This window comes from Zootoca vivipara, chromosome 6, assembly GCF_965207765.1.
Source record: "Zootoca vivipara chromosome 6, rZooViv2.hap1.1, whole genome shotgun sequence".
NCBI lineage: Eukaryota > Metazoa > Chordata > Lepidosauria > Squamata > Lacertidae > Zootoca > Zootoca vivipara.
In genome coordinates, this window is record NC_142589.1 from 7,202,306 (window position 1) to 7,229,372 (window position 27,067).

The 27,067-nt window shown below is 44.3% G+C and overlaps 1 protein-coding gene across 1 annotated transcript in view; it reads left to right on the plus strand.

Moving 5' to 3' along the window:
• Positions 1–26,559, plus strand: part of ALDH2 (aldehyde dehydrogenase 2 family member) — a 34,437-nt gene extending 7,878 nt beyond the window's left edge. Inside the window, exons 3-13 of the mRNA XM_060276340.2 lie at positions 7,409–7,549; positions 8,610–8,689; positions 10,523–10,634; positions 11,417–11,545; positions 12,448–12,561; positions 15,860–15,962; positions 16,735–16,919; positions 18,370–18,534; positions 20,252–20,409; positions 23,901–24,015; positions 26,002–26,559. Of these exons, the coding sequence (XP_060132323.1) occupies positions 7,409–7,549; positions 8,610–8,689; positions 10,523–10,634; positions 11,417–11,545; positions 12,448–12,561; positions 15,860–15,962; positions 16,735–16,919; positions 18,370–18,534; positions 20,252–20,409; positions 23,901–24,015; positions 26,002–26,034 (1,335 nt within the window). The 3' untranslated portion in view covers positions 26,035–26,559. The remainder of the gene's footprint in view (positions 1–7,408; positions 7,550–8,609; positions 8,690–10,522; positions 10,635–11,416; positions 11,546–12,447; positions 12,562–15,859; positions 15,963–16,734; positions 16,920–18,369; positions 18,535–20,251; positions 20,410–23,900; positions 24,016–26,001) is intronic.
• Positions 26,560–27,067: the final 508 nt, after the last annotated feature.

Below are 27,067 nucleotides of genomic sequence, written 5' to 3' on the forward strand. Positions count from 1 at the left end.
CATTTTGTCTGCAATCTTGCCCACACATCTTATTTGCAGGCAATTCTCTATCATCATCATCATCATCATCATCATCATCATCATCATCATCATCATCATCATCTCACCTTCTAAACCACCGTTTCAAGGCAATTTGCACATGAAATGATTAAAAACGGTTTAAAACACAAAAACAACAAATCCACTTAAAACAAGGCTCAGAGGTCCTCAGTTTAACGGCAGCTGCTACAGGTTTGGTGGACTTTTCTGTCATCAAGTTGTCTCAGTCTGCTGGGAGGAAAATTTACTGAGATGATGACAAAGTAGAAGAGCAGTACAAGAACCATTGCGTCAATACTGACATGTCCATATAGTAGCGGTTGGTGTTGGACTAGGACCTGGAAGATCAGGGTTCAAATCCCTGTTCGACTGTGAAGCTCACTGGGTGAAAAATTGTTACAATGGTACCTCGGGTTACAAACACTTTGGGTTACAGACTCCGCTAACCTGGAAGTAGTACCTCGGATTAAGGACTCTACCTCAGGATGAGAACTGAAATTGTGCGGCGGCAGTGGGATGCCCCATTAGCTAAAGTGGTACCTCAGGTTAAGAACGGACCTCTGGAACGAATTAAGTTCGTAACCAGAGGTACCACTTTATATAAAAAAAGCTATCTTACATTTTAGAGTTGTTGGATCTTGTAGATAAGATGGTAGGAAACATTCTTATAAGAGACGTAATTTTCCTTAGTGGGCGAATGGTTCTGTTGTTTGATACCAAAGAGCGGGGGGGGGGGGGAACCTGAGAGGCTGTTGGACTCCACCTCCCATTACCGCTAGGCAGTGTGTGTGCAGGAGTCAGGGGTGATGGGAGCTGTAGTCTGGCAACATCTGGAGGACCACAGGCCATACCTGCCAAGTTGCTGTCAGAGAAATAAGGGACCGGGCCGGAAATAGCAGACCGGAAGTAGCGCTGCCGCCATTTTGGAACTGGGCGGAGCATGCTCAGAAGTGACTTTTGATGCTGCTTTGCCCAGTTCCAAAATGGTCGCTGCGCCAGAAGTCGCACTGCAGCCATTTTGGAACTGGGCAGAGCAGCATTGTTCTGTCCTCACTACCGTGCCTGGTGACCTAGGTAGTTCGACATACAGCTAAACCTTCTTGTCTTCGACGGAAGGAAAGAGACTGTTTTTTACTTTTAATCCTATACTTTATTAACAGTCAAGGACAAGGTAAAATAAATCAAATAAGACAAATAATAAGTGTGAAGACAAGTATTAAATGAGGTAAAACAACGATACTATCTTGCAGGTGGAGAACATGTAACAGCACTCCCTCTGGTACCTCGCACCACTGAACTCCTCCTCTCTAACCCCTCAGGCCAACTGTCAGCAACTGTCAGCAACTGCCGTTCTTGCAATATTCTTTTTGGCCAGTAGGTGGAGCCGAGCTACCCAGTACAATACTAAATACATTTATGTATACAAACTATACAAACTAAATACATTTATGAACTTTGCCCGTGCCAAAGGCATGACACTCCCCGCTTGGTATCAACAGATACCACTATTTGATTCCCCCGATGACAACAGTAGAACCAGTTCAGAGACTGGTCTAAGAAACAACTTTGTTTGTTGGTTTTTGCATACTTTAATTTCCACTTTCCTGACTCTTCCATCTTCACTTGGAAAGACTTTGGTGATGCAGGCTAATGGCCATCTTTTGTGTTTGAAGTATGCCACGAAGCTTACGGCAAGTAATACATTTATAAATTTCAGTACTCACAAGTCGTTTGGCTCCCACTATCCAAAAACCAGCAGAACGTAAAGCTCCTTCTGTAAATAGACGTCCTTGATGTCTGACTTGGTGGTGGTAATGCAGTACAATCAGAGAAGCGATGTGGTGCTGGCCAGGTATAATTAGAGGGTTTCTTTCATTCAACTCTAATTTAGCTTGCTTGAGACGACCACCTACTCTTAACAGGGCATTTCGACCGAGGAATGGGTCAAGTTTCCTAAGAGTACTGTCCTTAGAGATAACCTTTTTGTTCAAGATACAGTTAATCTCTCTGGCATAGACTTCATGTTGCACAATGCCAATGATCACATTTTGCGCATGTTGATGCTCTGATGGTGTGCGGATGTTGGGACACAGATGCCAGCCTTTACAATTACTCTCTACTGAAGGTGTGACATGTTTAAATGAATGAGCTATGTGGGTTAGGCTAACAATGGCTCTAATGAGTGACTTCCAGGTCGAGAATCTACTGAACCTGTGAGACTCGAGATGACTGACTGTAGTTATTGTCTGAAGTGCAGAAACTTCAGGACGGACTTCAGAATCAAGGTCTGAGTTCACTAGTTCAAATATGTCATTCTGAGGGGCAGTCAGCTCTGTCTTGTACAAGAAAGCAGGTCCTGTCAACCATGTGGTGTTTTTGAGATGACCAGCTGCAACAGCCCTTGTAGCGTGATCTGCAGGATTGTGTTCAGTAGGTACATAATGCCATTGAGTTGGACCAGTGGATTTCCTAATCCGTAGAATTCTGTTGTTAACATAGACATAAAAGCGTCTATTCTCATTGTAGATATACCCTAACACTACCTTACTGTCGGTGTAGAATTCAGCATCTTTAAGATTGATGTTCAGTTCCGAAGTGACAAGTTCGGCTAATTCAACCGCTAATACTGCAGCACACAGTTCTAACCTGGGTATAGTGTGCTCAGGATGAGGAGCAAGTTTTGCTTTGCCCATGACAAATCCTAAATGGCACTGTGCCTCACAATCTACAGTTCTCAAGTAAGCAACAGCAGCTATTGCTTTGGTAGAGGCATCAGAAAATATACAGAGTTTTTGGTTTCGTACTTTCGTGGAGGGTATGGTTGCGTATGGGCGTACAACCTGGAGTTCAGCCAAAGCAGCTAGGGAATTTTTCCAGTTCACCCATGAGATTTTTTTTTCAGGGGGTAGTGGAGCATCCCAGTCAGATGTCCCACGAGTTAAGTCCCTAAGTAATGCTTTACCTTGTATAGTGACAGGAGCTGCGAAACCTAGTGGGTCATACAGACTGTTTACCGCAGATAAGATACCCCTGCGAGTAAAGGGTTTTTCATCTGTATTTACCTGGAAGGTAAAGGAATCTGCTTTCAGGTCCCAAAGCAGACCAAGACTGCGTTGGATAGGTAAAGAATCCGTTCCCAAATCCAAATCTTTTAGCTCGTTGGAGTGATCTTGAGTAGGAAAAGCTTCCATTACAGTTTTACTATTTGAAGCAATCTTGTGGAGTCTGAGGTTAAAGCAGGCAAACATCTGCTGCGCTCTTTTAAGGAGACTGATTGTGGACTCAGTTGAAGGCAGAGATTTTAAGCAGTCGTCCACATAGAAATTCTTCTCTACGAGTTGTCTAACATCTGTGCCATGCACTGCTTCTCCCTCACGTGCTGAACGTCTAAGTCCATAGATAGCAACTGCGGGAGAGGGGCTGTTACCGAAGATGTGTACCTTCATGCGGTACTCTATGATGTCTTTAGAGAAGTCATTGTCTCTGAACCAGAAAAATCTCAAGAAATTTCTGTCTTCCTCTCTAACAAAGAAGCAATGGAACATCTGTTGAATATCTGCTGTGAAGGCAATAGAGTCTTCTCTGAAACGGAGGAGTACTCCTAAAAGTTTATTGTTGAGATCTGGTCCTGTCAAAAGGACGTCATTTAAGGAGATACCTTCAAATTTGGCACTGGAGTCAAATACTACTCTAATCTGGCCTGGCTTTTTGGGGTGGTACACTCCAAATATTGGCAGATACCAACACTCTTCGGAGTTTTTGAGGATGGGGGCTATTTCCGCATGACGGTTTTTTAAATATCTTGTCCATAAAGGAGAAGAAATGATCTCTCATCTCTGGCTTCCTTTGTAAATTATGTCTGAGAGAAGAGAGGCGTTTGAGCACCTGATCTCTGTTATTAGGTAGCCGTCGTCTCTGCGGTTTAAAGGGAAGGGGTGCGACCCAGCTATTTGTATCATCTTTAACAAATTCCCGTTCCATAGTCTGTAAAAACATTTTATCTTCTATAGACATTGCCACCTTATTGTCGTCCCTGGTTCTTTGAAAGACTGTACACCCTAGATGATCTGTGTCGCTGTCACAACCGACGTCCTCGTTAGGGAGGTTGACGACAGGGCAAATTGAATGATTTTTTTGAGGTAATTCCTTTATAATGAAGTGGTTGTGACAGGGTTGGAAAAGAGAAGGGCGACCATTCTCTAATGTATTTGTGAGCATGCTGTTGACAGAGTTTGGTTTGTGCATGCTTCCAAGGCAGACGTCTCCTATAATGACCCATCCTAAATCCAGCTTCTGGGCGTAAGGGGCATTGTGAGGACCATTAATCTGGGCTCTTGCTTTATGGACTTCTAAGATATCCCTCCCCAGGAGTAAAATAATCCGAGCCTGCGGGTCTAGTTGAGGTATTAGATTCACTATGCGTTTTAAATGTGGGTGGTGACGTGCTGCATCTGGGGTCGGAATCTCAGATCTTTGATCGGGAATCTGGTTGCATTCAATGAGGGTTGGTAGAGTTAAAGAAGTTTGGCCGTCTAAGGACTCTACTTTGTAGCCGGATGCTCTTCTCCCCGCTGTCTCAACGTTACCTGAACACGTTTTCAAGGAGTATGGAAAGCTAGGGCCTTTGATATCAAACATATCAAAGAAGGTTGGGCTGGCTAGAGACTTATTACTCTGGTCGTCTAGAATGGCATATAGTTTGATGGCTTTATTCCTGTTACCTACAGGGTAGACTCTAACTAAACAGATTTTGGAGCAGGACTTGCCAGTTATGGTTCCTTTACAGACCTCAGTGCATTTTGAGGTAATCTCTGGCGTAGTTGTAGGAGTGTGTTTTTGCTCCCCGCCATGCTCAGTGAAGCTGTCTGTGTGTTGTAAGGACCATGGGGCAGACCCAGGGTGTAGAGCCGTATTGTGATCTGAACTATCACATTCTCGGCATCGCAGACTGACCTTACAATCCTTAGCGAAGTGAAAGGCTGAGCAGCACTTGTAGCAAAGGTTGTTCTGCTTCAGGAAGGCCTTACGTTCTTCTAAAGGCTTCTCTCTGAAGGTTCTACAATTCTGCAGAGGATGAGGCTTGCGGTGTAGAGGACACTGTTTATCAGGATCCTTAATTCTTGCCTCCGTGAGAGAAGAGCTAGCAGACCTGAAAGGAGAATCTGGAGAGTCTACATTAATTTTGTGTACTGATATTGGGGGCTTGTTCAGTCCGTGGGAAATAACACTTGACAGTGAGAAATCAAAACTGGGATCATTCCTCATCTTAGCTTGTTGGTTCACGAAATCCACAAAAACAGAAAAGGGAGGATATGGAACGTTGTGTTTTCTCTTAAATTTAGAACCATGTGCAATCCATTGTTCTTGTAGATTGTAAGGTAACTTTTGTACAATGGGGTTGACACCTCTAGCTGTGTCTAAAAACGTAAGTCCAGGTAAGTCTCCTTCAGATTTAGCTACTTGAAGTTCCATTAGTAAATCACTCAATTCTCTGAGTTTCTGGTAAGCTTTGGCAGGTATCTTAGGAAAACTATCGAGTCTTTTAAATAGTGCGTTCTCTATAGCTTCTATTGAACCGTAACACTCCTCAAGTCTATTCCAAATCATTTTAAGGCCGATGCCTGGGTAATTAATGTTTATTGTTCTAATTCTTTTGGCGTGTTCGGCAGACTCTTTACCAAGCCACTTGACTAAGAGGTCCATCTCTTCCCAGCACGATAGGTCTAGGCCTTCGATAGCATTTTGAAAGGAAGCGCGCCAGGCTCTGTAACTTTCAGGTTGGTCGTTAAACTTTTCAAGTCCTTTTGTGACTAGTTCACGTTTAGCAAGGAACTTGGCAAAGTCTATTGTGGTTGGATCAGTGTGGTGAGGGTCACTATGATGCAAAGGTATGGGATAATCGTACCTTTCTGATGGTTCTGATTTCATGTGATCTCTGTTGTACCGCTCCGGCTTGAAGGTTGAGTTTGCCGGGTTGCTCAGAGTAATAGGCTTGTCTCTGTTTTGCAGCGGCACCGTGTAAAAGTCTTGGGTTGCCGTTTTGATATCCTCTTCTCTAGGTTGTTGCAGAGGTACATAGTCACTTGATTTGGAATGCTGATAAACGTACTCTGAAGTCCGTTGCAGGGGATCTTGTAGTCCCAGATCTGGGCTGAGTACACTGTTGCGTTCACTGACAGGAATTAAAGTCGCTTCTAAGGCGTCTGCCTCAGCTATGGCGGCTGCTGTTTCTTTTTCTACAATGAGTTTTTCTAGGCTTGCTTCCAACCTAGCCTTTTCCTGTTTCATCTTTATTTCTTGCTCTGCGAAGGCTGCTCGTGTTTTAGCCGCTTCAGCCTTGGCGCGAGCGATGGCGAGTGCATTACTCACAGTGGAAGATTTAGAAGTACCAGAGACTTGGGACCTTGCCTTTCCCGAAGATGCCCGACTCTGAGACATGTTGTTAAGGAGATGTCTGACTGTTTAGAGCTTGCTATTGTCGTATGCAGGCGTGTGCGTTGACAGAATAGCAGGTCTGTGTAGTCTTATCTCTTTCCACTTGCTGGAAAGCCGTTGTTTTACTGTTCTGTCCTCACTACCGTGCCTGGTGACCTAGGTAGTTCGACATACAGCTAAACCTTCTTGTCTTCGACGGAAGGAAAGAGACTGTTTTTTACTTTTAATCCTATACTTTATTAACAGTCAAGGACAAGGTAAAATAAATCAAATAAGACAAATAATAAGTGTGAAGACAAGTATTAAATGAGGTAAAACAACGATACTATCTTGCAGGTGGAGAACATGTAACAGCACTCCCTCTGGTACCTCGCACCACTGAACTCCTCCTCTCTAACCCCTCAGGCCAACTGTCAGCAACTGTCAGCAACTGCCGTTCTTGCAATATTCTTTTTGGCCAGTAGGTGGAGCCGAGCTACCCAGTACAATACTAAATACATTTATGTATACAAACTATACAAACTAAATACATTTATGAACTTTGCCCGTGCCAAAGGCATGACAAGCATCAAAAGTCGCTTCTGAGCATGCTCCGCCCAGTTCCAAAATGGCCGCTGCGCCAGAATAAACTGGGGGAAAACAAAACAAAAAAATCCGTTTTTTCAGCTAGGAACAGCTGGAAAAACGGGGATTTCCCGGGGAAAACGGGAGACTTGGCAGCTATGCCACAGGCTCCCTGTCCCTCTCACAGAGACACTGCCTCGGCAGATCTCTTGCTTTCCTGAGACCTAGACTTGATGCCCTCCCCATGGAAAAATGGGAAGACGCTGTAGACTAGTTCAGTGTCCTTTACTCTGAATGGGCAGTTCTCCAGAGTCTCAGATCTGCTTGTGGATTTGCCTGCTCATCGTGTCCCACCTTGATTCTCTTCCAGGCCGATGTAGACAAAGCTGTTCAGGCAGCCAAAGAGGCATTCAGATTTGGATCTCCCTGGAGGCGGATGGACGCTTCCCACCGGGGCAAACTCTTGCACCGCCTCGCTGATCTGGTTGAGAGGGACCGTGCATATCTGGCGGTATGTTTTGAACTTTTTTTCCAGGCGCATTCTCCTCTTTTCCTGTTTTGGATCCCTTCTCCTCCTCCTTCTTCTTCTTCCTCCTCCTCCTCCTCCTCCTCCTCCTCCTCCTCCTCCTCCTCCTCCTCCTCCTCCTCCTCTTCTTCTTCTTCTTCTTCTTCTTCTTCTTCTTCTTCTTCTTCTTCTTCTTCATATACTGACCTATACCCGCAGGTCTCACTTTTGGAAGTGTCTAGCAGCACCTGGTTCTTCAACACAGAAACAGGCAGTGGGGTGGGAAGAATCAGACAAGAGGCAACCTGGTCTCACAATGACCCACGAGGTGACTGAGTGCAAGAGTGCTCTCCCCTCACCTGCGTGCCCCAGAAACTGGTATTTAGAGGTCTGCTGCTTCCAATCCTCAAAGTAGGATGTAGCCATCTGACACGGAAATTCTACTCAATATTGATCCAAAGTAGATTCCAATGTATAGTTAGCAGAGTAACAACTTAAGCACGTTGCAGGATTCCCATAAAATAGACCAGAGGCAATTATATTTCATCCAGCAGAGCTTTACTTCTACTGAAGGCAAATGAGCATAATGGTCACAAATCCAACACATTCAGGATTGGCACGGCCCAATAGGAAATCCAGTTGCAGCAGACTTAACTTAAAACTTACAATCACTTATAGTAAGACTAAACCTTAACACTATATACAGATCACCACACCAGACAGGGAAAAGGTAGAAAGAGAAAGTGTATAGTCAGCATGACATAGACAGAAAGAGATAAGAGAACCAATTTAAACCAGCTGTACTCAGCTTCTCTGAAGGAATAACCGAAACATCATGAAGTTTCTGCTTGTTTCTTTCACACAGAGAAGCTTCCAGAACCCTCTTGAATTAAGTAGAACATGAAAGATCTCTATACATCAGATCAATACTTTCTGTACTAAGAAATGCAAACTGACACCATCATGACTATTGATAGACTTATCCTCCCAAAAATTATCTGTATCCTCCTTGAAAGCTATCAAAGTTGTAATGCACCAGGGTTTCCTGATTTATGTTTGTACGCAGGCCCTGGAAACTTTGGACAACGGCAAGCCATACTCTATCGCCTATCTGGTGGATTTAGACATGACTGTCAAACACCTGCGGTAAGAAGTCATAATCATGCATTGCAAGGGCTTGGATTAAATGACATTTTGGGGCCTCTTTCAGCTATACCATTATGTGATTCTACGTAGCCCTGACCGTTAAACAGGCATGGGAGGAACATGAGAGCATTGGAGTTTGGCGTGTCTGTCCTGCACAGACCTCATGGAAGTAAAGAGGAATTGCACAGGAGGTGTTCCTGGTGTGGTTTGTGCGCTCAGCTGCATTGTTCGCATTTTTATATTGGTTCTGGAGATAGCTTGGAAGTTAGCGAAGAGACAGACTCCTGGTGTAGCTGTGAATAGCTGTTATTCCTTAGTGCTTTCCCTAAGAACCGGTGCTATAGACCAGCTCAACTCATAATTTCAGCAGACTCTAGGTTGCAAACAGTCACTCACATGGGAGGAGTCTGATCTTTATGCATTTATACCAGCTCACTGAAAACAAAGTTAAGTATATATGCCTGTTGACAGATAAGAGCAATAAAAGTAAATAAGTGTGCTACGGAAAAAAACCAGCATAAGCATAGATGCCTATTCGCAGATCAGAAGAAAATAAAATTAATATGGCAATATTAATATGGAACCCAACAGCTGTATTTATTTGTTTTGTTCTGTATTATAAAATTCAATGAATAGTCTCCAGGCTTTACCAAAATCATCTGAAACTCTCTCTCTCTGTGTGTGTGCGTGCTCTATTTTTTTTTTAAAGCCCAATGATTTCAATCACTTCAGTCTTAATTTATTTGCTGTTGCTCTTTTTCATTCAGCCATTCTTAGGGAATTGTCACTGTTCCCCCGATACTTTTCTGTCCTGAGTTTTAAGATCATCAGGGAGGCCCTGCTGGAGGTGCCATAAGTGAGCGAGGAATGGGGAGGGGGCACTGGCGCACATGCAGGGTCTTCTTGGTGGTGCCTCCACATAGGAACTTCTCCTGACCGAGATTCGATGGTGCTCCATGCTGTTGATGTTTGGGCGTCGTCTTAGAGGTTATTTATTTTGCCAAGCCTTTGGTAGTTATCTGAACACTTTTACAGGAATGGCATTGTCTTTTGAGAATTGTTATTGAAATATAAATAGTTCTAATTGCTTTGTGCAATTTTATTGTGTTTTAGTATGGTTAACTGGGTGGGGTATAAAAACATTAAAGGTAAAGGGACCCCTGACCATTAGGTCCAGTCGTGACCGACTCGGGTTGCGCACTCATCTCGCATTATTGGCCGAGGGAGCCGGCGTACAGCTTCCAGGTCCTGTGGCCAGCATCACAAAGCCGCTTCTGGCAAACCAGAGCAGCACATGGAAACGCCACTGTAGCGGTTCCTATTTATCTACTTGCATTTTGACGTGCTTTCGAACTGCTAGGTTGGCAGGAGCTGGGACCAAGCAATGGGAGCTCACCCCGTCACAGGGATTCGAACTGCCAACCTTCTGATCGGCAAGCCCTAGGCTTAGTGGTTTAACCCACAGCGCCACCTGGGGCCCTAAAAGAACATTACACAAAGAATTAAAATAATAGGCCTGTCAATTTCATAAGAACTGGCTGGATCAGGCCAAAGGGGGCCCATCTAGTCCAGCATCCTGTTCTTACAGTGGACAACCAGATGCCCCAATGGGAAACCGGCAAGCAGGACCCGAACACATGAGTGCTCTCCCTCCTGCAATTTCTAGCAACCCTTGCTGCCTCTGACTGTGGAGGCATCCAAGTTGGTGGCCATCACTTCCTCCTGCAGAAGGGAGTTCCATCGTTTAACTATGCGCTGCGCTGATGTCTATGGAGAGTGTGTGTGTGTGTGTGTGTGTTAAACCGAAGTGACAGCTGAATTGTTCTGCATCAGGTACTATGCCGGCTGGGCTGACAAAATCCAAGGGAAGACCATTCCTCTCGATGGGGACTTCTTCACCTATACTCGCCATGAGCCGGTGGGGATTTGCGGACAGATCATTCCGGTAAGTAAGGGCGCTGCTGGGAGATGGAAGCGGGTCTGTCTCCAGAGCTGGGGAAGCCAGAAGCCTTTTGTGTTCTGCTCACTGCCTCCTCTAGGTTTGGGCACCCTGCCCAGCATGCCCACCCTGTCATGCCACTCTGCCCCCACCCCACAACACACACAAGCTCCTGTCAGTGGGGAAAGAGGAAGGAGGAGTTTTTAGAAGACTTTTAAAAAACACTTTCCTCCTTCATTATTTGCCCCAGATGTAACTACAGTGGTACCTCGGTTCTCGAACGTAATCCGTTCCGGAAGACCATTCGACTTCCGAAACATTTGAAAACCGAGGCGCAGAGGGCTGGCTGCAAGTTCAGTTAGAAAAACACGCAGCGGAAGCCGTTCGACTTCCAAGGCACGTTTGAAAACGTAAGCAATTACTTCTGGGTTCTCAACGTTTGAAAACTGAAACGTTCGGCTTCCGAGACGCTCAGAAACCGAGGTACCACTGTACTTTGTTAGGTTTGTAATTTATTTTTTAATGCTGTCTTTTTTCCATGCTTGAGAATGGTTTTAACCATGGAAAGGAGGCATAATAAACAAAAAGATGTATGCAAGCATGTTACTCTCAGGGACTTTCCCCGCTCAGCTCTGTGTTTCTCGGGAAGCACCCTCAGATCCCTTGTGCCACCTACTCTCTCTCTCTCACTGTACATAAATAAAATATGTGTGCCGCCCCCCCCCCCCAATTCCCTCCTCTTCCTGTGTTTCCTTGATGTTGATCTGGTCCCTTTCTCTTTATTGCAGTGGAACTTCCCGTTGCTGATGCAGGCGTGGAAGCTGGGGCCTGCCTTGGCCACGGGGAACGTGGTGGTGATGAAGTTGGCTGAGCAAACACCTCTGACAGGCCTGTACATGGCCAGCCTGGTCAAAGAGGTGAGAGAGGTCTCTGGGGTTACTATGTGAATAAAAGGTAAACCGACTCTGGGGTTGCGCGCTCATCTCGTGTTATTGGCCGAGGGAGCCGGCGTACGGCTTCCAGGTCATGTGGCCAGCATGACAAAGCCGCTTCTGGCAAACCAGAGCAGCACACGGAAACACCGTTTACCTTCCCGCTGTAGCGGTTCCTATTTATCTATTTGCATTTTTGACGTGCTTTCGAACTGCTAGGTTGGCAGGAGCTGGGACCGAGCAACGGGAGCTCACCCCGTCACAGGGATTCGAACCGCCAACCTTCTGATCAGCAAGCTCTAGGCTCAGTGGTTTAACCCACAGCGCCACCTGGGTCCCCACTATGTGAATAAGCACTGTTCAAAACAGAACATGTTGATATGCTTAGACTAAAGGAGTAAAGAGGAAAGGATAAAAGGAGATTAAAATTCAATAACATAAGGATTGCAATGAGAGTGCTGAAATTAAAAGTGAAGGAAGTTGAGGTGCGGTGGAGGGGAGTGATAGGGTGGGGTGATGGGAATTCACAGGGGGGGAGGATATAGGTTTATATATGTTTGTGACAATGTGTTTTTTTCTTTTGTATTGGAATGGTATCTCACCCTTTTCTTTTATGTAGTATGAAAATTCAATAAATAAAAATTTAAATGTTAAGAGAGAGGTCTCTGGGGCTGCCCCTCGCTGTTCATTCTTCACCCTTCCTTGTCCCGCTCGCTGTCTCGGACAATGCCTGAGCTCCAAAAACAAACCCTTCCCCCTTCTTCTCCTTGCTTGGGTGCTCAGAATACATGGAGGTGCTGAGTTCTGAGCACCCTGCCAAACATTTAATTTTTGGAACGGACAAGACTATTGTGATGATTTTCACTTGTCTTTATAAATACCTGCAGGCTGGATTCCCGCCAGGCGTTGTGAATGTGATACCTGGCTATGGGCACACCGCCGGGGCAGCCATTTCCTCCCACATGGAAGTGGATAAAGTCGCCTTCACTGGCTCCACAGAGGTGAGGAATATCTGCATGTACGGTATGAATCTTTCCCTTTTCTCCCTCCCTTCTGAAAGGTATAGGATAGGTCACACCCTGTGCCAGATCTGTAAAGTAGACAATTATTTTAATGTGCAGTTTCATTTCAAAGTGCATATTTTAAACTTGTTTTGGACTTTTGACTTTTACTGATTTCTTTCTTTACAAAATAAATAAATAAATAATTTGCAGCCGTACCTTGGAACTAAATGCCTTGGCCTCCTGAACAAATCGGCTCCTGAACGATCAAAGCCCGGAAATGAGTGTTCCGATTTCCAGAAGCCGAATGTCTGGTGCAGCTTCCGATTGGCTGTAGGATGCTCCTACAGCCAATCAGAAGCTGCAACCTTGGTTTTCAAATGGTTCCGGGAGTAGAACGGACTCCCGGAACACATTCTGTTCGAGAACCAAGGTACGACTGTATTATACTTTGAAATATGCCCAAATCATGCTTTATGTAGGTAAAATGACCTTCAAGTCTAATAGTTCCAAAATTTGCATTGTAAGAAACCACAGGAGAAGGAAGGAGCAGTGGGGCATCTGCTTGGCCACCGTGAGAACAGGATGTTGGACTGGATGGGCCATTGGCCTGATCAGCAGGCTCTTCTGATGTTCTTCTAAACTGTTCTTTTGTTTAAACCACAGAACAGTTTGTGCAAAAGAAACCATGAGATATAGGTATATCCAGTGCAATATAAACCTAGCAACATACAATTAAACCATTGGTACAATACATAATCACAGCACGGAAAGGCTGCTACAAGCTGCCACTGGCTCTTTTGGAGTGCAGTGAAGCTGAGAACAACCCCGTGTTCCTATGATTTTAGAATTTCACAGATCAGTTGGTTTACGTAGGCATAGCAGCAGAGCACATTTAGTAACCAAACCGCTGATAAGATAAAGAATTGCCCGCAAATCAAAAAAGCACACCCTGAAAATTACAGTGAATACATTTTTGCTTCTGTGCTTTTATTAAATTTTCTGATTTTTATGGTGAATTTAAACTGATTTTCTCTCTCTTTTATTTTTTGCGATCATATTTTAACACCTGTCAGGGAGGTTGCTGGCTACCCTTGAGCAACGACACTCCAAACCATCTTGTCTTTAATACTTTTATTGTGAAAGTTATTTACAGTGCAAGAGCTTCATGAAAACATGTCTACTCAGTACTATCACTCTCCCAATGGCGCTTTCCGGCTCCTCCCCCAGCAGAGTAATTTGGGGACCCCCCAATCTCCGCCCCCTGCGTTTGCGAGCCGCTGATCGCCTCAGTTCTGGGGTGAATTTGAAAGGACGCCCCTCACTTCCTCCTTCCTGTCTCCTGTCCCTCCGCTGTTGTCAGAGCCGTTTGAAGAGCTGGATTTGATGAGGGGTGGCTGTTCCCTGTAAGCCCACCCCTTACAACACCACTTGGAGGCTACGATGGCATAATACATTTTCCTCCTCCCCTTGGCAAATCTTGGGTGGCTCCTCCGACACTCAGGTGTCTCCCCTTCATCCCTATAGCAAAGAATGAAGATGAATCGGATGCCTTCCACCTTGGTCATGGTAGCTGATAAGCTGAGCTCACAGCAGCATCTGGAATCCTTGGGCAGCCATGAGGGCCCCACAGCGATGCCACCAGCTGTGGAGGGGGGAAGGCAGGCCTTCGTGTTTTTCCAGCACAGGGAAGCTGGTCTGTTAATTTCCCACAATGCCCGCATTTAAAAGGTTGGCTAGATTTAGACACTCCTTCCCGCTGATGCCACAAGCAGGTAAGACTAGCAGGGCACTCCGGGGCTCTGATTCCTCCCCCCCTTGGCCATACATAAGCAGTACAAAGAGAAACCAGTCTCTTACCAGTAACATTTTAATGAACACAGCAAAAGAACAAGTGACCATTCTCAGAGTGCTCCCAATTAAGGTTCCGCCCACTTCCCTCTAGTCACTTCTGTCCTCTCGTCTCCTAGCCACCAGATCTCTCAACAGATTGAGGTTGAATCCTGGCAAGACAGAAGTACTGTTTTAGGGGGACAAGAGGCAGGCAGATGTGGAGGACTCCCTGGTCCTGAATGGGGTAACTGTGCCCCTGAAGGACCAGGTGTGCAGCCTGGGAGTCATTTTGGACTCACAGCTGTCCATGGAGGTGCAAGTTAATTCTGTGTCCAGGGCAGCTGCCTACCAGCTCCGTCTGGTATGCAGGCTGAGACCCTATCTGCCCGCAGACTGTCTTGCCAGAGTGGTGCATGCTCTGGTTATCTCCAGCGTGGACTACTGCAATGCACTCTTTGAAGGTTACCCGGAAACTACATTAATCCAGAATGCGGGAGCTAGACAGGTGACTGGGAGCAGCCGCCAAGACCACATAACACCGGTCTTGAAAGACCTACATTGGTTCCCAGTATGTTTTCGAGCACAATTCAAAGTGTTGGTGCTAACCTTTAAAGCCCTAAACGGCCTCGGTCCAGTATACCTGAAGGAGCATCTCCACCCCCATCCTTCTGCCCAGACACTGAGGTCCAGTGCCGAGGGCCTTCTGGCGGTTCCCTCCCTGCGAGAAGCGAAGTTACAGGGAACCAGGCAGAGGGCCTTCTTGGTAGTGGCACCCGCCCTGTGGAACGCCCTCCCATCAGATGTCAAGGAAATAAGCAACTACCTGACTTTCAGAAGATATCTGACGGCAGCCCTGTTTAGGGAAGCTTTTAATATCTAAAGGACTATTGTATTTTAATCTTTTGTTGGAAGCCGCCCAGAGTGTCTGGGGAAACCCAGCCAGATGGGCGAGGTATAAATAATAAATTATTATTATTATTATTATTATTATTATTATTATTATTATTATTATTATTATTATTATTGTTATTATTATGCCTTTTGCAAAGCCGCCTTAACTAATCTTCCAGCCTTGGGACTGAGAAGCTGCACACATCTTCCAGTGAGAGAGAGTCTGCTAGCTCTTCCCGTTCTTCTTCTTGCTGTTCACCTCCTGGTTTTGCCCAGCTATTGTCTTCCGAACTGTGCCCCTCAGCAAACCATTGTTCCAAATCAACAGTACCCCACTGCTGCTGTGGATTTTCAGAATCCTGGCCAGGGGGAGGGGGAGGTTCCTGCCATTCCTCATCAGAGTTGTACTCCCCATCCTGGTCTCTGACCCTGATGGAGGAGGTCCACCAGAGGAGATACCCCACCCAATCCCCAGCCCTCCAATCTAGAGCTAAGCCTGCCACACCATGGTGGTTCCTTAAGACAAGCCTATTTTTATACCGAACAACAAGCTTGTCCGTCTTTCGATTTCTAGGTTGGGCACCTGATCCAGAAGGCTGCAGCAGAGAGTAATCTGAAGAGGGTGACCCTTGAGCTTGGTGGAAAGAGCCCAAACATCATCATGTCTGATGCTGAGAGTAAGAGACTCTTCCCTCTTGACAGGAGTGGGTTTGCCCCTGCGGAGGGTGGGATTGGCTGGTGACAACCTGAGCCTGCCTTCACCAGAAGTGTAACTCTTAGTAATTCTTTAGTGTTTAAGATAGAGTTTTATTTATGAATCCATGACATCTCAACATAATACATTACGTAACTACACAAAAGAACTTCAACGTAACAATACAGCACGCAACGATTTAGAACAAGCTAAAAGAAATTTTTCCGAAAGACACAAAATGTGTCCACTAAGCACCAGGAACTGCTCAGCCTGGGAGTATCAGTAATGACTCTAATCGGAAAGTTTTCTGGAGAGGTGGTGATTCTACTTCTCATCTCTAACTGGCCACTTACTTCCACCCCTCGTTACGTTAGGTATTTGCCCATATTTTCAGCTAGCACAAGAGGCCGGATTTTGAACCACCATCCGTGCAATGAGAACTTTGTTAGAGGACTTCCACTGATGGGTTAGCTTTAGCCAAGTAGCGGCTATTAATTACAAGAGTAGGTCTTTGTAAAGGAAGCCATTATTGTTTTCAGGAGATAACAAGAGAAGGGACAAGAAAAATGACCTGGTTAACAACGGCTGTAATCTCTGACCTATTATTACACATGCACCACAGAACAGGGCCACCCCACAGTGGATTCTTGCAACGTATCTTAGCTGGGGTGATGTGTTGGTCATTCTTAATGCTGTCGGTGGTGAAGAGAATTGCTTCCAGATCTCCTGACTTGTGGCTTCCTTCTCTCCTCCAGTGGACTGGGCTGTTGAACAGGCTCATTCTGCCTTGTTCTTCAACCAAGGGCAGTGCTGTTGTGCTGGGTCCCGCACATACGTCCAAGAAGATATATATCACGAGTTTGTGGAGCGGAGCGTGGAGAGAGCCAAATCCAGAGTAGTTGGAAACCCATTTGACTACAAAACGGAGCAGGGCCCGCAGGTGAGAGCACAGGGATTCCAGTTTGCCCTTATAAAACAACATTCTGGATTGGAAGATCATTCTAGACGGGAAGGAATTTAGCCCTGGCAAATGGCCCCAAAAGAGCTTTCAGTTTATGTCCTGTATATTTAATTCATTTTTAATATTACCCAAATGACTATTATTACTATGATAATGCAAATGCTGGCTCTACATGTGTGTTCACAGCCCATCTGGAGGCAAGGATAGGGAGGAAAGGTAAGGAGAGAGGGGAAGAAAAGCATTTGCTGTAGGCAAGAGACGGGGTGGGGTGGGGGTACACAGCAGGTTTAGTTAACCCAGTGATGACGAACCTATGATACGCGTGTCAGCACTGACACGCACAGCCATTTTAGGTGACACGCAGCTGCATGCTGAAAAGGACGTTTCATCCTCGGCTACTGCACGGATCTTCAACCTCCCTTCCTGTTCCCTCGCCGCCTCACAAGCATAGCTGAGTGAGGGGAGAGGTGGGCTGAAGAAGGCCATGAGGAGGCACAGGCCTAACCCGAGCCCACCTCCCCAGTGGCAGACCCGTTGGAGGAAGGCCTGAGCCCAGAGTCCCACTGGGAAAGATCTCTGGGTTCTGCCTTATTTTTTCCCCTTTTAATTTTTTTTATTTTATTTTTTAAAAATAAGTTAAATAATTAGTTTTGGTTTATTAAATTCAGTTATATATTACAATTATACATTTTTGTTATTTGAACTATAAATATGGTGAAATTAGTTTTTTTTCTCGAAGTAACACACCACCCGAGTTATGCTCGGTTTTTTGGCGAATTTTGACACACCAAGCTCAAAAGGTTGCCCATTCAGAGGGTTTGAAGCACTAGCTATTAAGGGGAGGGAGGGAGGGAAGGGGGGTCGGAGGCTAGTGCTGACAGTGCGTAAGGCTCCCCAGGGAGCCATGCCTCACCAGTTTAAAACCACTGATCGAGAGCCATGTTTCCCAAACGTGGGTCTCCATCTGGTCTTGCTAGCTAGGGATGATGGGAGTTATAGTCTGAAAACAGCTGGAGACCCAAGTGTGGGAAACAGTGCTCTAGACTCTAGAGAAACAGTGAAGTCAACGTATATATTTAACAAATAAAATATTTTTAAGTTTGCTGTCTACCCAATCCCAAAGGCAGTTGATTTAAAATAGGGATGGGAATCCTGCAGTCCCCTCCAGATGTTCTCTCATTCTCGTCAGCCCCAGGATCAAGGAATACGTACGAGAGCACCATGGCTTCCCCAGCCCTGACAGATGACTTTGTCAGAGGATCTTCATAACCTCATCATCAAAAAGTTGACGTCTGGATCTTTCATTCTACCTGTAGAATCGCTGTTCGCATATGGGCATGTACACACAATGTTGTGTTAAAAGTGTATTTTTCTGTATTCTGAGAAGGATTGAACTGACCTGCCATACCATGTTTTTTTTGTCTTCTAGGTGGATGAGGCTCAGTATAAGAAGATCCTTGGATACATTGGTACTGGGCAAAAGGAAGGTGCCAAATTGCTCTGTGGTGGCAATCCAGCTGCAGACAGAGGTTACTTTATCCAGCCAACCATCTTTGGAGATGTGCAGGACAACATGACCATTGCAAAAGAGGAGGTCAGCAGGAAAATGTTTTCCTGTACTTGTTAAGTCTCTCAATAACAGTTCTATGGTTAAAGGGTTCTACGCAATCCCTCTCTCTTTCTCTCCTGCTGTATTGCTCTGTGTCTTGGAGCTACAGTGGTAGTCTCCAGAACTGACCAACCACCCTCTTTTATCTGTACATTCACTCTCATAATTTACTTAAAATTACCTGTTATGATTTTTATTGTAGCATCCCTATCTCACTTTGAGTGTGTATCTGAAGAAGTGTGCATGCACACGAAAGCTTATACCAAGAACAAACTCAGTTGGTCTCTAAGGCGCTACTGGACAATTTTATATACAGTGGAACCTCAGTTTATGAACACCTCGGTTTGCGAATTTTCGGTTTACGAACGCCGCGGACCCACCTGGAAAGGATTAATTCACTTTCCATTACTTTCAATGGGAAAGTTCGCTTCAGTTTATGAACGCTTCAGTTTATGAACAGACTTCCGGAACCAATTACACCCATGCTTCGGGTTAAGTACACTTCAGGTTGAGTACTCCGCGGACCCGTCTGGAACGGATTAATCCACTTTCCATTACTTTCAATGGGAAAGTTTGCTTCAGTTTATGAACACTTCAGTTTATGAACAGACTTCCGGAACCAATTGTGTTCATAAACCGAGGTACCACTGTATATATATAACTTTGAGTGCAAAGTTATAACTTTGAGTGCTGTTAGTGCAGAGAATTCAAGTTGCAATTTTAGTTTTTACTGATGATGTAATTGTTTTACAGTATTTGCTTTGTAAACAACTTTGGGGTTTTAGTCTAATCGAGCAGTATATAAATCTTGTGGAGATAAAAAAACAAAAACAAAATATTTTTAATCCCAAGACTGTTTACAACACAAATATCAGTACTGTAAGAACAAGAACAATCTATTGAAATGCAATTGGAACATTTAATACAGTCTCAACAGCCAGCCAGTTCTCAGTGGTTTGATTGGTATCAATGAGCAGCAAAGGCCGGAGTGAACAGGAGGCACCAAAAACTCTGCAGAGTTTGCACCTGCCTTTTTTGGGGTGGGTGGGAGAGATGGTTCTATATGCTGGGTGCTAGGACAGGAAAGGCCTTTCCCCTGCTTGCTACCAGATGGCCAGTGTGGTGTAATGGCTAAGAGTGGTGGACTTGTAATCTGGTGAACCAAGTTCGATTCCCCTCTCCTCCACATGCAGCTGCTGGGTGACCTTGGGCTAGTCACAATTCTCTGAAGTCTCTCAGCGTCACTCACCTCACAGAGTTTGTTGGGGGGGGGAGGGAAAGGAGATTGTTAGCCGCTTTGAGCATAGCTGCCAAGTTTTCCCTTTACTTGCGAGGAAGCCTATTCAGCATAAGGGAAAATCCCTTTAAAAAAGGGATAACTTGGCAGCTATGGCTTTGAGACTCCTTAAGGGGAGTAAAAGGCGGGATATCAAGTCCAAACTCCTCCTCCTCCTCCTCCTCCTCCTCCTCCTCCTCTTCTTCTTCTTCTTCTTCTTCTTCTTCTTCTTCTTCTTCTTCTTCTTCTTCTTCTTCCTCCTCCTCCTCCTCCTCCTCCTCCTCCTCCTCTAATCCCTGCAACCAGGCAGGACTATATGAGTAAGGGCATTCTTTCAGGTAACCAGGTGCCATGTTGCTTAGGGATTTATAAGATCCTGTCTGCCAAGCATACCTGTTTCCATATACATGCTGCTCTGTCTTACAGATATTTGGGCCAGTCATGCAGATTCTGAAATTTAAAACCATAGAGGAAGTCATCCACAGAGCAAACGACACCAAATATGGACTTGCGGCAGCTGTATTCACCAAGGACATTGACAAAGCAAATTACATTTCCCAGGGTTTACGTGCTGGAACCGTCTGGTAAGAGGCTAAATGTTGGGGAGTAGTCACCAAACGCTTTAGGAAATGCTGTACAGTCATACCTTGGCTTTCGAACGGAATCCTTTCTGGAAGTCCGTTCGACTTCCGAAAATGTTCAAAAACCAAGGTGCAGCGCCCGATTGGTTGCAGAAGCTTCCTGCACTCATTCGGAAGCCACAGAACCCACATCAGACATTCGGTTTCCAAATAACATTCACAAACCGGAACACTCACTTCCAGGTTTGTGACTGTACTTTGGAGGAAGAGCACCTGCTTGGCATGCAGAAGGTTATAGGTCCTGTCCCTGGCATCTTCTGGTATGCCAGGAACTCTTGACTTGAAATCTTGGAGAGCTGCTGTCAATCATGGTAAAAATCTGGAGCTAGAGGCCCCAAGGGGCTATGAATTAGCTTTCTGTGTTACTCTCTTTTCAAGGAACTTTCGAAACTGTTCTGTATTGCTAACTGTATGACATTCTTCAGAATTTAACTTTCTATCTGGTTTAACCTTTCTACCATTTTTTGGGAAACAATTTCCTAATCTTTGTGGCTGACCAGAAATATCAGATGTGTGAGAATTTACATCAGGCACCCCCAAACTGCGGCCCTCCAGATGTTTTGGCCTACAGGGGCTTCCGGTCCAGCGCCAGCGCCGATCGGCGGGGTCTTTGTCTCGCTCCGAGACAGCCCGTCTTTGCTAGAGGAGGGAGGGCAGCGAGAGCAACGCTGCATCCCATAGAACCCCGGGTCGGGCGTCCCGGGGGCAAAACTGCTCGGCAGAGCCCAAAACCGGACTCCCCAACCGTCCGGCTGCCCTAGTAAGAGCGCCGGAGTGAGAAGGGTCGAAGTCGCGGGGGCCATTTTGAGCACCATCGTCGCTCTAGCGGGGAGAAGCTCCGAGCCGGAGGCGGAGAGCGCTGGATTCTTCCAAAAGAAAGAATTAGAAATTAAGACTGTAAGTAAGCTCTCAAATTTGGATTGTTTTGAATATTAATTTGGACTAATTTGGATTTGGGAGAGATGGAAATAAAACGGAAGCCACCCCCTCCCACCGGTAGCTAAGGAACAGTAAAATAAATACCCGAAGCCACGAGCTGAATGTTTAAAAGGTATCCTCAAAAGACATAAAAGGTCCTCCCCTGGATGCAGGGTAAAAGGGGAGAAGGACGATTCTCTGCAGAATGATGAAAAAGAAAGAGGAAAACCTTTTGTTTCCCCGGGAGCCGGCAGCCCAGACAACCCAGCGAGCTGACGAGGATTTATAAATGAGTTTTACTTTATTTAGACTCTCAAGAAGATAGGAATATATGCTTTTGAAATGTTTGAACTGTGAAATGTTGGTTTGGACCTTTGTGAATCTGGAATTGGAAAATGCAACTACTTTGCTGAGACTGGGAAAATAAGCAGCGACCATTTTCCACCCCACACGATAAGCAGTGACCTTGACAAGACGGAACTATGTCAACAAAAAGTTACTCGCCTGAGTTCCAGCGGATTGTTTTGACAGCCATGTGGGAACTAAAAATAGGACTATGCTGAGATGAGATTCAACAGCAAGAACTAAAGCAGCAATTTCAGATGGTGATTGCTGAATATGATTTTTCAGATGATGAGGATATTGAAATGGAAATGGAGGAGGAAGATAGCGACAATGATAGCGACAGCAATTTGGATGATCTGGTCAATGAGGTGGACTTTGACGTGGAGCATGAAGAGAACAACGATGATGATTGGGACAATACAACACAAAATGAAGCACACCACGAGGAAAAAGTTGATATTGCTTTACAAAAAGAGAAACGGAGTACCCCTCCTTTGAGGAGGGAAAGACAGGAACCAATGGAATTACAGATTTCCCACAAGGAGAAGGACATGAATAACTTAAGAAGGGGAGAAACTCAGGGGGGCCCCATGGATATCTGGGGGACAAAACATTGGAAAAAGGGGGTGGGATGAAGGAAAAATGGGAGTGTAATTATTAGGACGGATTATCAAGAGCAAATTAGGATTGTTGATTACGGAACTTGCTGGATTGGAGGGAGGTAGTCGGAATTTGGGGAAGAAAGGTTATATTGGGATTTTTTAGAGTGTAAGAGTTAATTATGGGAAAAGTTAAAATAAAAGAAGTTTAGGGATTTAAAATTTTAAGAAGTCTATTGAGGGGGGGGGGAAATTAGGCAAGGGAAGAAAAATTGGATAATGAATTATAAGGATTAAGAGATTCAGTGAAAATGGTATTAGCTAAGTTTAAAAATTTTATGAAGAGGAAAAGTAAGTTGTTTATAGATATGGAAACTGTTAAAGAGGATAGTAAAGGGATGAAAACTGGGAAAGGGGGAGGTAGGGGAAGCCCACAAAATATGGTTTATCAATGTAAATTTGAAAAAGATTGTTTTTATTATTGTTTTTTGTCTTTTTTCTTTTTTATTATTCTTTTTTTTTGAATTTTTTTCTCTTTTTTCTTTTAGTGTAGCTTTTTTCTTTTTGGATTGCTGGGTGGTTGTCTCTCTGCTTTCTGCTCCTGGAGTTCTCTGGTGGCAGGGGGGGACTCTGGGGGGGTGGGGGAGGGGGGGACATAAACTCATCTACAAAATGGAACATCTTCAACTGCCTGCCTGCATGGGATACTCCTGTGGCAGGGGAGGGCCCATGGGAGGGGGGACGGAAAGAAGGTGGAAAATTTGTTTATGAAAGTGTATCTTTTATATATGTTTCTTTTTGTAATCTGTAAAATCAATAAAAATTATATTTAAAAAAAAACAGATGTTTTGGCCTACAACTCCCATGATCCCTAGCTAACAGGACCAGTGGTTGGGGAAGATGGGAATTGTAGTCCAAAACATATGGAGGGCCGAAGTTTGGGGATGCCTGCCTTACATGGACACGAGGCTGTATTATTTCCTTTGTTTTTTAAATTAGTTTTACACTTTTTTTAATTTCAAAAAATTTAAATACATTTGCATAAATGTACACACTTTGTTGCATATGAGCAAATAACTTAATTAAACAATTAAAAAAGTCAAAATAATGTCATTTTTAACTTGTAAACTGAGATATATTAGAGAGGATGAATGCCAGAGTAATTACATTTACATTATGATCTGCAATTGCATCGATGTTTAAATATTTAAACCAGTAACAATTCAGAATTTTGTGTTTCAATATCCATTCTTTTTGTCATTGGTTACATATAACAAATGGATAAATAATAGGCAGTGAAAGTATTACTTCCTTTACTACTCTGTTCATGAGTCTGCCAGTTTAACAAAAGGCCCCTTCCTCACCTCCTCAAATGTGAAATGCTGGAAGTTCACATCTCCTCTTCTGTATTCAAACCTCTCTAACAAATTAGTGCCTGTTTTCCAAATTTATAGGTGCCTTGGACAAGGCCTGCAGTGTTAAGACTTTGTATCAGGTGGACAAGAAATGAGATTAGTCTTCTCTTATCTAAATGCTCCAGAAACAACTCCTAACCCCCAATGTCTCCTGCAGGATTAACTGCTACAACGTGTTTGGCAGCCAGACACCATTTGGTGGGTACAAAGCATCTGGACAAGGACGTGAAGGGGGAGAATATGGTCTCACGCCGTACATGGAAATAAAAACGGTGAGGATCTGAAACTCTTGTACTAGTTTGGTTTTTAAGTTTTTTGAAAACTGAAGCTTTTACTTTGCATCTTCCAGTAGAGAATGGCAGGGACTTCCAAGTAGTAAAGAAAACTTGTCTTGGTTTATGGGAGAATTGATGGTATTTCACTTTGTACAGAATGGAATAAAGAATTGTCCGATGTTGCTCTCCTTAGCCCACTGAACATTGGTTTTGTAGACATCAAATGGAAACAAGTCTTTCAATAACTGTGGCTTAGACTGCAAACCATGGTTTGTCTGATCTTCTTTCCCAATATTCCCAGAGAATCCCTTGATAACATCCTCAAAGGGGAGAGGAATTCCCAAACCGAAGTTCAGCTGTAACACTAAACCATTGTTTGCCTGACCTATGTGGCAAGCCACCTTCAAAACCTAACAGTAGATTATGGTTTGGTGGCCATTGTGGTTCAGATGGTGTTGGTTCAGGCCTCATGACAAATCATGGTTTGGCAGCATGTCCAAACCATGTTCCTATTTTCAATAAACCGTTTTTTTGCTGATGGCAACCTTTTAGTTGTGAACAGAAAACCGGGCTTCCATGCCTAATGGTGGTTGCATCTGTCTGCAAATAAAATTACAATTGGACGGTAGAAGAGCAGTATCCCTTGAACAAATAGGCTCCAAACATTACTGTCTTAAGTGTTGGTTACAGGTAGGTAGCCGTGTTGGTCTGGATCGAAGTAAAAATAAAAAAATTCCTTCAGTAGCACCTTAAAGACCAACTAAGTTTTTATTTTGGTATGAGCTTTCGTGTGCATGTGGTATCTGAAGAAGTGTGCATGCACACGAAAGCTCATACCAAAATAAAAACTTAGTTGGTCTTTAAGGTGCTACTGAAGGAATTTTTTTATTTTTACTTCGATCCAGACCAACACGGCTACCTACCTGTAACGAAAGCTCATACCAAAATAAAAACTTAGTTGGTCTTTAAGGTGCTACTGAAGGAATTTTTTTATTTTGTCTTAAGTGTTGTTTGTGGGGTAACATTGAGCTAATGCTTTGGTATGCTAGGTTATTGTAGAATTCCTGCTACCTTTGGATCATAATGAAAATATTTAGGTACCCTTTAAGTACCCGCTTGGAAGCATTTCTTATTATGTAAAGAAAGCACTGGACCATAGTTGCAAAGTCTCCCGTATTCCCCAGGAAACCCCCGTTTTTCTAGCTGTTCTCAGCTGGAAAAAAAACGGATTTTTTTTGTTTTCCCCGGTTTATTCTGGCGCGGTGGCCATTTTGGAACTGGGCGGAGCATGCTCAGAAGCGACTTTTGATGCAGCTCTGCCCAGTTCCAAAATGGCTGCAGTGTGACTTTTGGAGCGGTGGCCATTTTGGAACTGGGCAAAGCAGCATCAAAAGTCGCTTCTGAGCATGTTCTGCCCAGTTCCAAAATGGCGGCAGTGCTACTTCCGGTCCGGTCCCTTATTTCTCCCACTGGAACTTGGTAGGTATGCACTGGACTCCTCCTAGTTTGGAAGAATTGATACCCACCTTAGAGTCAATTTAAAGTGTTGAAGTGAGAAGCAGTTGTCCCAGTATCCCACAGCTTGAGCAACAGAATTAGGAGACTTATACAGTGCTACTTCAATAAGCCAAGTAGATCAGGCACTGGGCTATAGTCCTGAGAGCAGTGAAAATTGAATCTTGCTCTGTCCAATGCCAGTGGATGCCTCCGGCCAACTCTGTTGTGAACGGTAAGCTGTAGGGTTTGATTAATCCAGCACAATATTATGTAGAACTGCATCCTGCTTTGAGGAAGGGCTGAAGCTCAATGGTACATCATGTGTTCTGCATGCAGAAGGTCCGAACAGCTTCCTAAAGTTCATGTGAAACTGTTTGAAACTGAATTGCATTAACAGGGTTGACATGGAAGTCATCTTGGGACTGACTGTCTTGTAGAGTGAGAGATGCAAAGTTGGCCAAGTCTAATGAACCATATTCTTTTTAGGTAACCATCAAAGTTCCACAGAAGAATTCTTAAAGGACATCAGCTGTATATCTGAAACCGTCGGTATAAGCTGCCATTCCTCTTGATAGCAGCATTTAAGCAGGATCGAAGTAGAGGAACCTCCTTCATGAAGAAAGCCTTCACCTCTACAAGCAACCTAAGATTGTTTATTTCATATATTTTAAGAAAAATCTTTCTTTACCTGCTTCTGTTTTCCTTCGCTTTTTTTCTGTACCGGGCACCCCTCTATATCTTAATGTTACATGAATGGATACAGATATCCATTTGAGCTTTAAGAATTATTTCTCAAACTAGTTTTTCAAACTGATTCTATGGTACCCATTTATGGTAATCTGGAATGGATCTTGAGGTTTGTTTATAGGAGCAAATATCTAAGTACTGAGAACTTCCGTCCTTTCTCCATGTGTAACATGAACAGAAACTGCCCCTTTTATATAAGAGAGCTCTAAAACTGTCTGCTTATTTTGACAATCAATGCTGTGAAGCCAGCGCAGGCTGCGATTCCCCCCTGATCTTATATAAAATACATGAAGAAAATTTCATAGTTGACATGCATTTGTTCAGTTGCTGACCATTTTTGGTTAAAACAGTTACCTTTTTCTCTAAGTGCAAATGGGGTAAGATGAAATAGAGAGAGGAGGAGTTGTATAATAGAGGAAGCGATGCTCTTTGGTGGTTTTCTTCCTCTTCTTCTTCTTCTTTTGAAGTCCCAACATGCCAAGACTTTTTCTAGTGATTACAAAGGAAACAAGAAAGATGGATGAGTGTTTTGGACCACATTCATACCATACGTTTAAAGCACCATGGCACAACTTTAAATAGTCGTGCCTTTCCCTAAAGAATTGTGGGAGCTGTAGTTTGTGATGGAGGGGTGAGAGTTTTAGGACACCCCTATTCATCCCAGAGAGCTACAGTTCCAAGAGTCCCCTGTTTAAAGCACTCTGAGAATTCTTACTGCATGGAGGGGGTGATAGGGGATCTCCTAATAATTCTCAGCACCCTTAAAAAAAATGGCAACTCCCAGGATTCTTTGGGGGAAACCATG